We start from the raw sequence: 18,113 nt of genomic DNA on the forward strand, positions 1-18,113 counted from the left end.
CATACCCCACCTAGTGTTTAGCACCTGGATGCCTTTCCATAAATGGTCAATGAATGAATGCGTGTGAATTCTCAGTCTCAGCGACCCTGTCTTAATTCACCTTTGGGTTATCAGGACCGAGGGCTATGCCTGGTGCCAAGCAGGTACTGCATAAATACTTTTTCCACTTTTGGGTCAACTGAAGAAGGGAGGACTCTCCTCTCTACGTTATAAACAAAGCTGAATTGTCACTCTGCCAGTTGCTTGACTGTGACCCTGGCCTTCATTAACTGACAAATGAGCTAATTTCACAGGGTTGCTTTACGATGCGCTCTGTTTGGTGAAGGGCTTTGCAGAATGTGTGACATGGTGTATACTCATAACATTCCCAGTAGCAGCGGTGGGAGGTCCAGGGAAGAAGTCTAGAAGTGGAAGGGGCGGGGCGAGAAGCTTGGTGCAGATAATGCGTTCTGAGGCTGCACGCCTCTTGGCCCTCTGGGCTCGCCGTCCTCCCCTCCCCCACCAGCCGCCGTCACCTGGGAAACGGGACGCGTTCGGCCGCCCGCCGACAGAAGCTAGTTTCATGGCAGCCACGGAGAAAGCAGCTTTGGGGCCGTTGGTGGGAGCAGTGGACCAGGGCACCAGCTCGACGCGCTTTTTGGTTTTCAATTCAAAAACAGCCGAACTACTTAGTCATCATCAAGTGGAAATAAAACAAGAGTTTCCTAAAGAAGGATGGGTGGAACAAGACCCTAAGGAAATCCTGCTGTCCGTGTATGAGTGTATAGAGAAAACGTGTGAGAAACTTGGACAGCTCAATATTGATATTTCCAACATAAAAGCTATTGGTGTCAGTAACCAGAGGGAAACCACTGTAGTCTGGGACAAATTAACTGGAGAACCTCTATACAATGCTGTGGTGTGGCTCGATCTGAGAACCCAGTCTACCGTTGAGAGTCTTAGTAAAAGCATTCCAGTAAATAACAACTTTGTCAAGACCAAGACGGGCCTTCCACTGAGCACTTACTTCAGTGCAGTGAAACTTCGGTGGCTTCTTGACAACGTGAGAAAAGTTCAAAAGGCAGTTGAGGAAGATAGAGCGCTTTTTGGGACCATTGATTCATGGCTCATTTGGAGCTTGACAGGAGGAGCCCATGGAGGTGTCCATTGCACAGATGTGACAAATGCAAGCAGGACGATGCTTTTCAACATTCACTCTTTGGAATGGGATAAAGAGCTCTGTGAGTTTTTTGCAGTTCCAATGAAAATTCTTCCAAATATCCGGAGTTCTTCTGAGATCTATGGCCTAATGAAAGCTGGGTCTTTGGAAGGTGTGCCCATATCGGGGTGTCTGGGGGACCAGTCTGCTGCATTGGTGGGACAACTGTGCTTCCAGGATGGACAAGCCAAAAACACCTATGGGACAGGCTGTTTCTTACTATGCAATACAGGCCATAAATGTGTATTTTCCGAACATGGCCTTCTGACCACAGTGGCTTACAAGCTCGGCAGAGACAAACCAGTATATTACGCGCTAGAAGGTTCGGTAGCTATAGCCGGTGCTGTTGTTCGCTGGCTAAGGGACAATCTTGGAATTATAAAGACCTCAGAGGAAATTGAAAAACTTGCTAAAGAAGTAGGTACCTCCTATGGTTGCTATTTCGTCCCAGCCTTTTCAGGCCTATATGCCCCTTATTGGGAGCCCAGTGCCAGAGGGATCATCTGTGGGCTCACTCAGTTCACCAATAAATGCCATATTGCTTTTGCTGCACTAGAAGCTGTTTGTTTCCAAACCCGAGAAATTCTGGACGCCATGAACCGCGACTGTGGAATTCCACTCAGTCACTTGCAGGTGGACGGAGGGATGACCAACAACAAAATTTTGATGCAACTGCAAGCCGACATTCTGTATATCCCGGTAGTGAAGCCCTCGATGCCGGAAACAACTGCCTTGGGAGCTGCCATGGCAGCAGGGGCTGCAGAAGGGGTCGGCGTGTGGAGTCTTGAGCCTGAGGATTTGTCAGCTGTCACAATGGAGCGGTTTGAACCTCAGATCAACGCCAAGGAGAGCGAAATTCGTTATTCCACATGGAAGAAAGCTGTGATGAAGTCCATGGATTGGGCTACTAAGTCTTCAGAAAATGGTGACACTGGCATCTTCAGTAGTCTACCCTTGGGCTTTTTTGTAGTGAGTAGCATGGTAATGTTAATCGGAGCCAGGTACCTCTCAGGTGTGCCATAAATAATACCAACTCCTGGATCCCAAAGATCTTGACCTAAGGAGAGAATTCAGTGATTCTGTCTCTTAATGTGCTGACACTATTCATAGACTCTGATTTTATTTATAAGCCACTTGCTGCATGACCCTTTAAGTAGACCTGTGGCTTGAAATAAAGAAAATGGGGCAGAAAAAAAAAAAGTGATTTCTCAATTAGGGGGAAAAAAAAAAAACAAACCCAGCAAGTTTTGCATACAAAAAGTCACAAACCACTCCCCTGAACTACTCAGGTGTTGTTGTTTTTACCAACTTTCTATTAAAATGTTGAAGGAGAAAGGGGCATGGTGGGGGGATTGGTAGTCAATTATGTTGATTTGCCCTGTTCCAAACTCCCTCTAGCAATGACTTGACAGCTACCTCCCACTTGGTGTTGGTCAACTCTACAGTAAGATTTATAAAGAACTGTGTGCTCACAGAATGAGGCACAATCTGTTATTTAGTTGCAAAGCTGTGTCTGACTCTTTTGCAACCCCATGGACTTTAGCCTACTAAGCTCCTCTCCATGGGATTCCCCAGGCAAGAATACTGGAATGGGTTGCCCTTTCCTTCTCCAGGGGATCTTCCCCACCCAGGGATCCAACCTGTGTCACCTGTATGGGCAGGCAGATTCTCTACCACTGAGCCACAAGGGAAGCCCGAGGCACAATTTAGAATCACTCCATTTATTTAACATATCATAAATGGAATCCTTCCGTGGCAAATCTTAGGGTAAAGACTTGAACCCTAAAGACAGCCTGCAAGGGTCTGATTCTTGGCCACTGTTTTTGCATCATTTCACTACAATCTCCTTGTTCTCTGAGTTCCCATTATATTGGTCTTTAGTTTCAGCCAAAGGACCTTTGCACATGTGCTTCCCTTTGCTTGAGTTAGATTCACCTTTATAATTAACGTCAAGGTCACTTCTTCTGAGACTGATCCTCCAGTCTAAGTCCTAGAACCTTCTCATTCATTCACAGTAGGGTTTCACTTTGCAATTACACAGCCAATGGCGTGGTTAATTTTTCTTGTTTCTCTCCCCGCCCCACCCTCCAATCCCAATTTGTACTGGGAGCAGGACTGATGAATGAGCTAGTGTATCCTCAGCGCCCAGATTGGTTCCCGCAAGTGGTAGGTATTCAATAAATGTCCATTGAGTGAGTAAGCGAAAGGTTTCCAGGACAGGTGTAGGAACCTGAGACACAAAGCTGAGGAGTCCCCCAGAGTTTGGGAGTGGTGTGGGGGACACAGACCAATAAACAGATGGGTACCAAGCTTCAGAGAAGCCAACTCTTGCTCCTACCTCCAGCTGGTGGGAGAGCCTAACCCTTCGCCAGCTGCAGACACTTTAGGAGGAAGAGGTGGGTTTAAGGGCGGATGCTGAAGCCGGGCGCACCGTAATCGATCTCTGAACAACGGTCAGGGTTCGGTGGAGACCCCCGGGTTTCTAGGCTAATTGCAGGAACCCGAGTTGCCGGGCTTGGACAGGTTGCCAGCTGACCCCGCTTGCCGACCTTTGTGCCTAGCGTTGCGCTCTCTCCTCGGCGCCCTGGCGAGTCAGCCAATGCGCTCCGGGCGCCGCAGCTGCTCCCGAGCCCCGACGCTCGTGATTTGTTAGCCCCAGCCTCAGCCCCGGCGCGCCCTCCCACCCAAGACCAAGACCAGTCCGCGCCCAGTCCTGGGCGGTCACCGCCTCCTCTGCGCCCGAGGGCCTCACAACCTGCAGGCGCAGCGGAGCAACGAGGTCCTAGGCGACCGCGCTCGGCACAGCCTTCGCTCGCCACGGCCTTCGCTCGCCACCGCCGGACCATGAAGGTGGAGTTTGCGCCGCTCAACATCCCGCTGGCGCGGCGGCTGCAGACAGCGGTGGTGATGTATTGGGTGCTGTCCTTCCTGGTGCTCGGTAAGGACGCCTGGCCGCGCAAGATCCGGGCGAAACCGCGCGGTGCTTGGGGCTCCGTCTGCTCCTTTCCGGACCGTCGTTGTCGGAAAGTCCAGGGACGTCCTTAGACCCTCCAGCCCCACACCCTTTGTAAGCCTAATCTGGCAGGTCACACGGGGCGTGGGTAACTAATTTGGGATTCCCCTCTTTGATCCTTTCACGTGAAGCTCGTAGCGAACGAATGATTTTCGACTTAATTTTCCCCAGTGCTGTTTTAAAAATCGAGGCGTACCTTTACCCCAAGTAAAAGGCCCAGATTTACGGCTCGATGGGTTTTGACACATGTATACATCGCGACCCAAGCAAGCTGGAAGACATGGCACTTAAGCCTCTCGAAGTAGACAAACCCGTTTCTTGAATTACGGGTTCGGAAACGGACTCAATGCCCAAGGATCTGAAACCTGATCCCTTCCTTCTCTCCACTCTAAGGACAAATATCTGGGTTAGCTTCTCCGTGTTAAAGGTTTCCGGGATGCGGAAAGGTACCTTGCTGCAGATGCACGACATACTAGTTGAGCTGGGTGGCCTCTGCCTCTAAATAATTCAACCCCGGAGAATGTTGTCCTAGCCGGCTCTTAAATTAAGCCCAGGTAGGAATGCACAGGAGCCAGTCACTAGATGGGGCAGAGGGCTTACCTGTGCGCCTTTCCTCCGGATGTCTGTTCTGCTGTTGTAAAGGGGTTGAGGGGGTCAGGGTAAAGGGGGCTGGTATGAGAGCACAGGAATTATTGGAAACCAAACCGCTCAGACACGGGTGAGCGACTAACACACACAGCCGCTTCAGAAGTCTAGTTATTTGTATGCTCTAAGACCATGGGTTGTACACTGGAGGCCGCAGTAACAGTAATAACTCATTGCACTGTAGAGTTACAGTTGTGAACTGTCTTACATTTAGAGTGTCTTGGATCGATGGTTCTCAACCCAGGCTGCAATTAAAATGACTGGAGAAATTTCTTTAAAAAATAGGATGCCCATGGTCTCTCCGTAAGAATTTTGAATTCATTTATTTCAGAATGGAACCTGCACATGGGGACTTTTTTTTAAAATAAATTCTCCCAAGTGCAGCTTGAGTTTACTAAAAGAGAAAATTGAAAGCCTTAGCTGATTAAGTCCTCCTAGGCCAGACTGTTGAGACAGCATTATATTTTGTTTTGCTCTTGGTCAAAGTACCATTGAGATAATAGCTACACTTCTCAAGGCCTCGGTGTGTGCCAGGTGCTCTTCTGCCAGCTACCAATGGGCACGTGCTGCCTACCTCTACAGTGCTAAGCACCATACACTGTTAACCATGTAATCTTCACCACAGCCCTGTGAGGTAAGGACTGTGCCTTCTTACACTCATTGTACAGATGAAGGAACCAAGAGGTCAAGTGAATTGTTCATGGGTTAGTAGGAGGTGGAGGAGCTGGGGGCAAACCCGGGTACTCTACCCAGAGTTCCTGCTTTAACCACTCTGCTGTCCAGTTTAATGTCTTGAACCTGGAGACTGACCTCACTCACCGGTCAGCACATCTCTGATAGCCCGCTGTCTTTTCCTTCCATGGCCCTTGCCGATGCTTGTATTTGTGTATGTCTGTGGCTACTTGAGAAAGGTCTGTATTGCCATCCATAGGTAAGCAGAATTTGTCACTCTAAAATACATTTCTTTGGTTTATTAATTATTTGAAGCTGGTTATTTTCTAAAAAGCAGCAGACAAAAAACTCTGAAAACCCAGCAGGAGTTACCCTTTTGTAAGTAATGTTCACATTTATAAGAGGAATCTCTATTTGTAGTCGTGTGTCCCTTGCTGTAGGAAAGAGGATGACCAAATCTCTAGAAACCTATGAAGTGGAGAAGGGAGGGATTTATACCTGCATAAAATCTTACCCTTGTTTTTTTCCTGGTAACCTCCCATAACTGATCCTGCATACCTTCAACATCCTGTTTTGTCTTTAGCTGGTAATGTTATTTAAGTTGAGGGTTTCAGCCGAGTTATTTAAGTTTTCCTGGGTCCGCCTCTTTCATCCATATTATTAAAATTTTGTTTGATTTTTCTCCCATGAATCTGTCTCCTGTCAATTTAATTCTTAGACCAGCCAGAAGAACCTAGGAAGGTAGGGGAAAATGTCTTCCTCCCTGACACATCCCAGTCCATAGGCTCAGTGAGGGAGCACCCAGCATGTGCCAGGCCCAGGGAAGGCATAAATACTGCTTGAACATCTTCACTATGTCACCCATGTCTCCTATTTGTATTTATTCATGTAGGTAAATCCCCACAGCAACCCTAGAGGTAGGGGCTACCCTGAGCTCATTTTCTGAAGATAGAGCTTGGAGGTGTAGTAATTGTTGAAGGTCACAAGGTGAGTGGTAGAGCTCCACTTACCGCATCTGAGTGGATTGGACATGGCCCACCACTCCTAATTTGAATCAGACTACAGTGCCTTGACAGGCTGTTTGTTTTTTTTTAACTTTTTGTTTTGTATTGGGGTAGCTGATTAACAGTGTTGTGAGTTTCAGGTGAACAGCGAAGGGACTTATCCATACACACACTTGTATCCATTCTCCCCCAAACTCCCCATCCAGGCTGCCACATAACACTGAGCAGAGTTCCATGTGCTATACAGTAGGACCTTGTTGCCTGTCCATTTTAAACATAGCAGTGTGTACATGTCCACCCCAAACTCCCTAATTATGCTTTCGCCCTATGGTTCCATCTTCACCCATCCCCATCCCATAAGCAGGTAACCAAACCATAAGCTCCTTCTCAAAGTCTGTAAGTCTTGACAGACAATTTAAATACATTTATTGCACACATTTGACATCTGTACTATTCTTTTATATTGTATATTTTGGAAATTATGAAAAATTTCAAACACACAGAAAATTAGAAATAAGTGTGTAAATTCCCATATACCCATTACTTGGATTTATAATTATTTTAACAATATGTTATACTAGTCTTATCTATTTTGCAAAACTATTTTAAAGTGAATCGTGTATTTTAATCCAAAGTACTTTAGTCTACATATTATAAAATTATGTTTTACATGTGGCATAATTAACAGTGATTGCTTAAAATCATCTAAGTCAACTTAATATTCAGCTTTCCTGAAATTGAGCCAGAAATACACTTTGGTGGGTGATTTGTTTGAATCAGAATCCAAACAAACCCCCCTGGGTTGCATTTAATTTTTAAATGTCTTTTAATTTAGAACAGTGTTGCCCTATTTGTTTTGTCAGCGAAGCACTAAAGAAGCCAGGTTATCTGTTCTGCAAGATACCTTCAGGATTCCTCTGCTGTTTTGGAGGGCTAACTTGTTCCTCAATTCTCTGTTGTTGTTCAATCGCTCAGTTGTGTCCAACTCTTTGCAACCCCATGGATTGCAGCCCGCCAGGCTTCCCTATCCTTAACCATCTCCCGGAGTTTGCTCAAACCCCTGTCTATTGAGTCTGTGATGGCATCCAACCATTTCATCCTCTGTCGTCTCCTTCTCCTCCTGCCTTCAATCCCATCATCAGGATCTTTTCCAATGAATCAGCTCTTCACATCAGGTGGCCAAAGTATTGTAGCTTCAGCATCAGTCTCTGTATTTCTTCTAAAGTAGAAGTTGGAGCTAAAACCTCGATGAGATTTAGGTGAAACGTTTTTGCCAGTCCTATTCCAAGGTGTTGCTGGGTGCTCATGTCGCGTTATGTCAGATCCATGTAATGTCCAGTTGTCCCATTATTAGTGTCTAAGAGTGGTCAGTGAGTCCAGGTAAGAAGTAATGTGAGGGCTGGTAATTGACATGCTGCAGATAAAAGTTCCCCATTGACCATTGACGTTTCACCTAGTCTCTGTTAATGATCCTTGACTAACTTAACTTTTATTTGGGACTACAAAATGGTAATTTTCATATTATCTCATTCTTTCTTCACATATTAGCTAGAATTTACACTAGGAATAATTTTTCCTAATCATCCATGGCCATTGCTTACCCTACAATTCCTTTCTTACAGGGAAGATAAGGATAAACACTTATTTCTTTCCATTTTAATTATTTTAAAGAGTTGTAATATCTCCTTTCAATGGTGACAGAAATTTTATAGTTAATAAAATCTCTTTTAAAATCTCTAAATGAAGATCTTGGCATGCATTTTTCTTTCCACCATCAGGAAATGAGTTTAAACTATTAACAATAGCACTTGAAATATATTTTTTAAAATAGCAAATTGTTTCATTTAGTCATGCAATCAAATACTCTTTCCTTGAGATAAATGTAAAGTGCTTGTCTTTCAATCTTACAACATTGTATTAGTTTTAGGTACACAAAGTAGTGATTTGATTTCTCTGTTGCAGAATGATTTCCACAAGTTTAGTTAACATCCATTACCACACAGTTACAATTTTTTTCTCTTATGATGAGATCTTTAAAATTTACTCTCAGCAACTTTCAGATATACAATATTAACTATAGTCACTATGCTATACATTACATCCCCAGAACTTTTGATTTCTAGTTTTGATTTCCATTTTTCTAATGAGAGATGTTGAACATCTTTCCGTATGTTTATTACGCTATCTGTCTTTGGACAGGGAGGCCTGGTGTGCTGCAGTCCATGGGGTCGCAAAGAGTCGGACACGACTGAGTGACTGAATTGAACTGTCTTCTTTGGAGAAACGTGTGTTTAAGTCTTCTACTCATTTTTTGATCAGGTTGTTTGTTTTTCTGGTATTGAGCTGCATGAGCTACTTGTATATTTTGAAGGTTAATCCTTTGTCAGTTTTTTCATTTGCTATTATTTTCTCCCATTCTGAGGATTATCTTTTCCCTTTGTTTATAGTTTCCTTTGCTGTGAAACAGCTTCTAAGTTTAATTAGATCCCTTTTGTTTATTTTTGTTTTTAATTTCTGTTACTCCACAGTTCAGTCGCTCATTTGTGTCAGACTGTTTGAGACCCCGTGGACTGCGGCACACCAGGCCTCCCTGTCCATTGTCAACTCCCAGAGTTTACTCAAACTTACGTCCATTGAGTCAGTGATGCCATCCAACCTTCTCATCCTCTGTTGTTCCCTTCCCCTCCTGCCTTCAGTCTTTCCCAGCATCAGGGTCTTTTCCAGTGAGTCAGTTCTTCACATCAGGTGGCCAAAGTATAGGAGTTTCAGCTTCAGCATCAGTCCTTCCAATGAATATTCAGGACTGATTTCCTTCAGGATGGACTGGTTGGATCACCTTGTGTCCAGGAGACTCTCAAGGGTCTTCTCCAACACGACAATTTGAAAGCATCAATTCTTTGGTGCTCAGCTTTCTTTATAGGCCAACTCTCACATCCATACATGACCACAGGAAAAACCATAGCCTTGACTAGACGGACCTTTGTTGGCAAAGTAATGTCTCTGCTTTCTAATATGCTGTCTAGGTTGGTCATACCTTTTCTCAAAGGAGCAAGCATCTTTTAATTTCATGGCTGCAGTCACCATCTGCAGTAATTTTGGAGCCCCTAAAAATAAAGTCTGACACTGTTTCCCCACCTATTTGCCATGAAGTGATGGGACCAGAAGCCATGATCTTTGTTTTCTTAATGATGAGTTTTAAGCCAACTTTTTCACACTCCTCTTTCACTTTCATCAAGAGGCTCTTTAGTTCTTCTTTGTTTCTGCCATAAGTGTCATGTCATTTGCATATCTGGGGTTATTGATATTTCTCCCAGGAATCTTGATTCCCACTTGTGCTTCATCCAGTCCAGCATTTCTCATGATGTGCTGTGCATATAAGTTAAATAAGCACGGTGACATTATGCAGCCTTGACATACTCCTTTCCCGATTTGGAATCAGTCTGTTGTTCCATGTCCAGTTCCAACTGTTGGTTCTTGACCTGTATATAGATTTCTCAGGAGGCAGGTCAGGTGGTCTGGTATTTCCATATCTTGAAGAATTTTCCATGGTTTGTTGTGATCCACACAGTCAAAGGCTTTGGCATAGTCAGTAAAGCAGAAATAGATGTTTTTATGGAAGTCTCTTGCTTTTTTGATGAGCCAACACATGTTGTCAATTTGATCTCTGGTTCCTCTGCCTTTTCTAAATCCAGCTTGAACATCTGGAAGTTATCGGTTCACGTACTATTGAAGCCTGGCTTGGAGAATTTTGAGCATTACTTTACTAGCATGTGAGATGAGTGCAATTGTGTGGTAGTTTGAGCATTCTTTGGCATTGCCTTTCTTTGGGATTGGAATGAAAACTGACCTTTTCCAGTCATGGCCACAGCTGACTTTTCCAAATTTGCTGGCATATTGAGTGCAGCACTTTCACAGCAGCATCTTTTGGAATTTGAAATAGCTCAACTGGAATTCCATCAACTCCACTAGCTTTGTTTGTAATGATGCTTCCTAAGGTCCACTTGACTTCACATTCCAGGATGTCTGGCTCTAGGTGAATGATCACACCATCGTGATTATCTGGGTCGTGAAGATATTTTTTGTACAGTTCTTCTGTGTCTTCTTGTCACCTCTTCTTAATATCTTCTGCTTCTGTTAGGTCCAAACCATTTCTGTCCTTTATTGTGCCCATCTTTGCATGAAATATTCCCTTGATATCTCTGATTTTCTTGAAGAGATCTCTAGTATTTCCCATTCTGTTGTTTTCCTCTATTTCTTGCACTGATCACTGAGGAAGGCTTTCTTATCCCTCCTGCTATTCTTTGGAACTCTGCATTCAAATGGGTATATCTTTCCTTTTCTCCTTTGCTTTTCACTTCTCTTCTTTTCATAGTTATTTGTAAAGCCTCCTCAGACAACCATTTTGCCTTTCTGCATTTCTTTTTCTTGGGGGTGGACTTGATCACTGCCTCCTGTACAATGTCATGAACCTCCATCTATAGTTCTTCAGGCACTCTATCAGGTCTAGTCCCTTGAATTTATTTGTCACTTCTACTGTAAAGCAGAGACATTGCTTTGTTAACAAAGGTCTGTCTAGTCAAGGCTACGGTTTTTTCCAGTGGTCATGTATGGATGCGAGAGTTAAACTATAAAGAAAGCTGAGGGCTGAAGAATTGATGCTTTTGAACTGTGGTGTTGGAGAAGACTCTTGAGAGTCCCTTGGACTGCAAGGAGATCCAACCAGTCCATCCTAAGGAAATCAGTCCTGAGTGTTCATTGGAAGGACTGATGTTGAAGCTGAAACTCCAATACCTTGGCCACCTAATGCAAAGAACTAACCCATTTGAAAAGACCCTGATGCTGGGAGGGATTGGGGGCAGGAGGAGAAGGGGATGACAGAGGATGAGATGGTTGGATGACATCACCAACTCAATGGACATGGGTTTGGGTAGACTCCGGCAGTTGGTGATGGACAGGGAAGCCTGGTGTGCTGTCATTCATGGGGTTGCAAAGAGTCTGGGTGACTGAACTGAACTGAATGGTCTAGTAGTTTTCCCTGCTTTCTTCAATTTAAGTCTGAATTTGGCAATAAGAAGTTCATGATCTGAGCCACAGTCAGCTCCTGGTCTTGTTTCTGCTGACTGTATAGAGCTTCTTCATCTTTGGCTGCAAAGAATATAATCAGTCTGATTTCGGTACTGACCATCTGGTGATGTCCATGTGTAGAGTCTTCTCTTGTGCTGTTGGAAGAGGGTGTTTGCTATGACCAGTGTGTTCTCTTGGCAAAATTCTGTTAGCCTTTGTCCTGCTTCATTTTGTACTCCAAGGCCAAACTTGCCTGTTACTCCAGGTGTATTTCTTGACTTCCTGCTTTTGCATTCCAGTCCCCTATGATGAAAAGACATCTTTTTTTGGTGTTAGTTAGTTGTAGGTCTTGGAGAAGGCAATGGCACCCCACTCCAGTACTCTTGCCTGGAAAATCCCATGGACGGGGGAGCCTGGTAGGCTGCAGTCCATGGGATAGCAAACAGCCGGACACGACTGAGCAACTTCGCTTTCACTTTCACTTGCATACGTTGGAGAAGGAAATGGCAACCCACTCCAGTATTCTTGCCTGGAGAATCCCCAGGACGGAGGAGCCTGGTGGGCTGCTGTCTACGGGGTCACACAGAGTTAGACACCACTGAAGTGACTTAGCAATAGCAGTAGCAGTTGTAGGTCTTCATAGAGCCACTTAACTTCAGCATCTTTGGCATTAGTGGTTGGAGTATAGACTTGGATTACTGTGATATTGAATGGTTTGCCTTTATATGAACTCAGATCATTCTGTCATTTTTGAGATTGCACCCAAGTACTGCAGACTGTTTTGTTTACTATGATGGCTACTCCATTTCTTCTAAGGGATTCTTGCCCACAGTAGTAGATATAATGGTCATCTGAATTAAATTCACCCATTTGGATCCATTTTAGCTCACTGATTCCTAAAATGTCAATGTTCACGCTTGCCATCTCCTGTTTGACCACTGCTAATTTACTTTGATTCATGGACCTAAGATTCCAGGTTCTGTGCAATATTGTTCTTTACAGCATCAGACTTTATTACCTCCAGAACTCTGCATTGTTTCTGCTTTGGCTCAGCCTCTTCATTCTTTCTGGAGTTATTTCTCCGCTCTTCTCTAGTAGCATATTGGGCACCCACCAACCTGGGTAGTTCATCTGTCACTGTCACATCTTTTTGCCTCTTCATACTGTTCATGGTTCTCAAGGCAAGAATGCTGAAGCGGTTTGCCATTCCCTTCTCGAGTGGACCACATTTTGTCAGAACTCTCCACCATGACCCATCTGTCTTGGGTGGCCCTACATAGCATGGCTCATAGTTTCATTGAGTTAGATAAGACTGTGATCCATGTGATCAGATTGGTTAGTTTTCTGTGATTGTGTCCAAATCCAAAGATGCTGTACTATGACCTGACTGACTCATTTGAAAAGACCCTGATGCTGGGAAAGATTGAAGGAGGGAAGAGAAGGAGACGACAGAGGATGAGATGGTCAGATGGCATCACCAACTCAATGGGCATGAGTTTGAGTCAACTCCAGGAGTTGGTGATGGACAGGGAGGCCTGGCATGCTGCAGTCCCTGGGGTCTCAATGAGTCAGACATGAGTGAGCAACTGAACTGAACTATGACCTAATCCAGAGGCCCTATTTATATTTCACCAGTTGCCCCACTAATGTCCTTTATAGCAAAGGAATCTACATGTATTAAATTACATCTTTTTAATCTCCCTTAATTTGGAAGATTTTGAGGGAGCACGTTTTAATGTTCACTCTAGTGATTTGTACTGGATTCTTGGACTTACATGAACACTATTTGCCTCTTCTATCATGGATTATCTTTGTGGTTTTTAGTTTGTAGCTATGCAAATTATTTGTTTCTTTTGTCCTTCAGCTTGTAAAGCTTTCTGAAATAGTATGAAAATGGGACTGGTTTCAACTGAATCCTTGTTATAATTTGACTTCACTGGGCAAAGAAACAGTTCCAATAATGAATTTATCTTTAACCAAGAAAAGTGTGAATCCTTATAAGTAGGTACTTTTAAAAGGCAATATAGAGCAGACCCACATATGAGGAATATTAGGGTGCAAAATTCTTCAAGGGTTTCTTAGATTTGTGTTTTAGCATCATCCTCATCCTAAGAAACTCTGGAAGTGAAGTTTTTTTAAAGCAAGAATTTTAAAAATTAGAGGAATGTTAAAATTGCAGTCTTATACTCAGCAGATGGCACTGATTGATGTTTTGAAACACAATGCCTCAGGAATAAAAAGGAAAAGAATGTGATGTGCTAAAGGATTTGTTTGCCTCTGAATTCTCTTCTTTCTCTATACTATGCTAAATGGCTAAAATAAGTGTAGAAATAGTTTTTATGGGGGTAAATGAAAACTTCTTAGATACAAGTGGAAATGGTACCCATACAAATTAAATATTTTTAATAATTTCTTAATATTGGTCACTGGTCACTATTTAATGCAAATAAATAAACTTCCACAAGTTTTCAGTGTTTTTCTGATGAGATTTGTTCATGTTAATTTAATAAAATCATGTTAAAGATGAAAATATTCTTACATAAGTAGACTTATTCTGCAGTTTCATTTACTTTTGTTCCCTTTAGTGGAATCATTTTATTTAATTTTTTAAAAGAGGTTTTGATTATAAGATAATTCATGCTAGTTATTAGAAAATAGAAGAACTTTTAGAAGAGACTAGAGAAAGTCCATTTTCTCACCCAGAGATACCTATTGTAAATGTTTTGTCATATTCCTTTCCTGTTATTTACCTGTTTTAAAATTTTTTATCAAGATAATATAAGCACTGGGAAATAAAAAACTGGGTTGAGCCATATGAAACTGGTATTTATAAAGGTCTCAAACAGTTAGTGGTGGCTGATAACTAACATTTATTTGGGAGTTTCCTATATGCCACTTTTTACCAAAACTAGGTTCAGCTGGTAAGCCAATAATTCAAGAGACAAGTGTCAGAAGAAAGGAAACGTTCTTCAATAAAGAAAGCCAGCACCTGGGAGAAGGTGGATTCGTGTCCAGAGACCAGCTCTGAAGATTGTGCTCAGCCATGATGACTCTTAAAGGGGAAAATGTGGGAGGGGAAGCATCCCAGTGAATCATCCAGGCAGGAGGTTGAGTTTTACATCATTCTCCTTGAGGACAGCCTGGCTGACTCTTCAGATAGTATCTTGCCTGTATGATCTGCCTGCAGTATTGCTTGGGGGTAGAGAGCTAGTTATTTTGTTAATTGTGTAATTCTTCATTTGCGCTTCTTTTTATCTAGGGAAAGGATCAACAGGTGAGGCAAAGCATGGTGTGCATTCAGGAGAGCCTAAGTCTGGAGTTAGTTTCAGTGGCTTAGTGATCTCATTCCTATAATTAGGTTCTTTTAAGGTTAGAAGGGGACATAACTGGGTGAATAGGAAAGGGGCAAAACAGCTGCTCTCACCATCATTGTTCTTTTATTATTCTTATTGTTCTCCTTTTGTTTACTAAATTTTTTTGGTCACACTGTGGCAGGGCAAGTGTGGTGCCTCAACCACTGGAACAAAGTTGAGAATGGATAGGAGCTGGGAGATAAAGTCAGCACAAGATTAGTGACTCAGCACATAATAAAGGAGAAAGAGGCAATGCTACTCCTTAGAGTAGTAGTAATGGCTGGCATTTTTTGAGCATTTACTCTGTGCCAGGCTTTACGTCTCTGTGCTCTTCCCCATTGATATCTTTTTCTTTTTATAATTTTTTAAAAAATCTGACACATAGCATAGACATGTGGGCTTCCCAGGTGGCGCTAGTGGTAAAGAAAATCCACCTGCCAACGCAGGAGACATAAGAGAGCCAGGTTCGATCCCTGGGTCTGGAAGATCCCCTGGAGGAGGGCATGGCAACCCACTCCAGTATTCTTGCCTGGATAATTTCATGGACAGGAGCCTGGTGGGCTACAGTCCATGGGGTCACAAAGAATCAGACATGGCTGAAGCGACTTTGCAGGCATGCACAGCATCGACATAAAAAGAAAATGTGTAGCTTAGCTTAATGTATTATTTAAAGGCAAATATTCTTGTCACTATTGCCCAGGTCAAGTTTTATCAGTTCCTGCTTCATCTATTTGAGTCTACATCATTAGGTGCACAAATAATTAGAATTGCTTTGCCGTGAAATGTTGCAAGAAGTGGTAGATGAGCTAAGGGACAGAGTTTCTTCTCTTTTATTTCTATCTCTGGCAATAGAGTTCCTGAAAATGAAGTTTCTCAGTGGAATGTGCCCTTTACATGGGCATATGATGAATAACCACTCAATCAAGGTGAACACTTGTAGTAGGAACTTTTCTGCATCCGTCTTGTCAACGACAGTTCCTCCACATTGGGGGTGCAGTGGGGTGGTGGGGTAGGGTCATGGGCTTTGATAATGGACCTTGAATTTAGATGGGTCAGCCACTTACAATTCGTGTGTCTTGAGCAATTCACTTAACCTCCTTAAGTTGCAATTTTCCCTACTATAAAAAGTACATTAGCTCAATGTTATGTAATACCCTAAAAAGGAAAAGCATTTGAAAAAGAATAGACACAAGTATTGGGCTTCCTAGGTGGTGCTAGTGGCAAAGAACCTGCCTGCCAGTGTGGGAGACGTAAGAGATGAGGGTTCAATCCCTGGGTTGGGAGGATCCCCTGAAGGAGGAAGTGGCAACCCACTCCAGTATTCTTATCTGGAGAATTGCATGGACAGAGAAGCCTGGTGGGCTGTGGTCCATAGGACACGACTGAAGCAGCTTAGCAAGCACGTGCAAGCATGCAGACACGTATAAGTATGACTGTATCACTTTGCTGTACACCTGAAACTAATACAACATTGTTCATCAACTATATGCGAAAATAAAAAGGTAAAAAATGTATCTCATTTCTAAATTATACCGTTTTGTGAAAAATTACTTTCTAGACTTTAAAAAAACAAAGAAATTGAAGCCCAGGAAAAAAGGGAAAAAAAACGACATTAGGAATGTTCCGGCTGCTTCTATGATGTTGTGGCTATATGAAGATTAAACTTAAAAATATTTTGGTGAAGCCCACAATATAGAAGTTGCCATATACTATACATCCAAGAAATGTTAAGTCATACTATACATTGCTGTCTTGTTACACTGTCTCAGTTGAACTGAGGCTCAGTTAAACATACTTTGAAAATATTAGATCCTCCTACCTTGGGCCACCTAATGCGAAGAACCGACTCATTGGAAAAGACCCTGATGCTGGGAAAGATTGAGGGCAAGAAGAGAAGGGGGCAACAGAGGATGAGATGGTTAGATAGCATTACTGACTCAATGGACATGAATTTGAACAAACTCTGGGAGATAGTGGAGGACAGAGGAGTCTGGCATGCTGCAGCCCATGGGATCGCAAAGATTCAGATACAACTTAGCAACTTAGCGACGACAACAACAACAACACCTTGAACCAGTGATTGTATGTACAGTGGGCAGATTCTAACAGACCCCAGTTTCTGAGGTCTTCCCCTTTCTTACAGCAGGGGTATGCCTCGGAATTACCGTGTTCCTGATCATACGCAACTACTGGTTCCTCTACCTCCCTTACTTGACATGGTTTTACTTTGACTGGCAAACCCCAGAGCAAGGAGGCAGAAGATCCGAATGGGTCAGAAGCTGGGCCATTTGGAGGTACTTTAAGGACTATTTTCCAATTCATGTGAGTAGAATTGTTTTACATACTATGGTTTTGCGCTGAGAAAAAAATGCAAATGTGTTTTTATCACATTTTTCAAGCTTTTCCCTTTTTAGAGGAAGAGAGCCTGAAATTCAGCCCAAGTTATTAAATGGAGTCTAAGCTAAATTGACAAAATGTAGCAGGCTGTGTGTGAAGGGCTCAGGACACAGTTGAAAAATGTGAATACAGCGCTCCCCACCGACCCCCGGGAGGGCTTCCCTGGCGGCTCAGATGGCGAAGAAACTGTCTGCAATGGGAGAGATTTGGGTTCATCCCTAGATCAGGAGAGACTTGGGTTCATCCCTAGATCCCTTGAGGAAGGGAATGGCAAACCACTCCAGTCTTCTTGCATGGACGGAGGAGCCTGGTGGGCTACAATCAGTAAGGTCTCAAAGTGTCCGACATGACTGAGAGACTAAGGCACACTATCCCAGGAAACTAAAACGAGTCAAGTTTCCCATTTTCTCTTGAATATAGAACTGCATCCTTTTGTTTCTTCTTGGAAACTAATCGGGCAACATTTTGTTTTTTTATGTCAACATAAACGCACTGTAGCTCATCAAAACCCAGGATTTGGATCCGAGTCACAACTACATATTTGGGTTTCACCCCCATGGAGTGCTTGTGGCTGGAGCCTTTGGAAACTTTTGTACAAATTATTCCGCCTTCAAGGAGCTATTTCCTGGCCTTACCTCCTATCTTCACGTGCTGCCGCACTGGTTCCGGTGTCCGCTCTTCCGGGAATATGCGTTGAGTATTGGTAAGTGAAGGGAGATCACTGTTTCCACAGTGTTCTGGGGTGGCAGGACCACACAAAATGTCCT

At 43.3% G+C, this 18,113-nt stretch overlaps 2 protein-coding genes across 2 annotated transcripts in view; both read left to right on the top strand.

The window, feature by feature from the left end:
• The first annotated feature begins 562 nt into the window (after window positions 1–562).
• Window positions 563–2,221, top strand: LOC128043429 (glycerol kinase-like). Its single transcript, XM_052635774.1, has one exon. The coding sequence runs from the start codon at window positions 563–565 to the stop codon at window positions 2,219–2,221; it is 1,659 nt and encodes a 552-aa protein (XP_052491734.1).
• Window positions 2,222–4,042: 1,821 nt separating this feature from the next.
• The window catches only part of MOGAT1 (monoacylglycerol O-acyltransferase 1), a 29,973-nt gene continuing 15,902 nt past the window's right edge, over window positions 4,043–18,113 (top strand). Inside the window, exons 1-3 of the mRNA XM_052635889.1 lie at window positions 4,043–4,136; window positions 17,093–17,271; window positions 17,845–18,049. Of these exons, the coding sequence (XP_052491849.1) occupies window positions 4,043–4,136; window positions 17,093–17,271; window positions 17,845–18,049 (478 nt within the window). The remainder of the gene's footprint in view (window positions 4,137–17,092; window positions 17,272–17,844; window positions 18,050–18,113) is intronic.

This window comes from Budorcas taxicolor, chromosome 2, assembly GCF_023091745.1.
Source record: "Budorcas taxicolor isolate Tak-1 chromosome 2, Takin1.1, whole genome shotgun sequence".
In the NCBI taxonomy this organism is placed as follows: Eukaryota; Metazoa; Chordata; class Mammalia; order Artiodactyla; family Bovidae; genus Budorcas; species Budorcas taxicolor.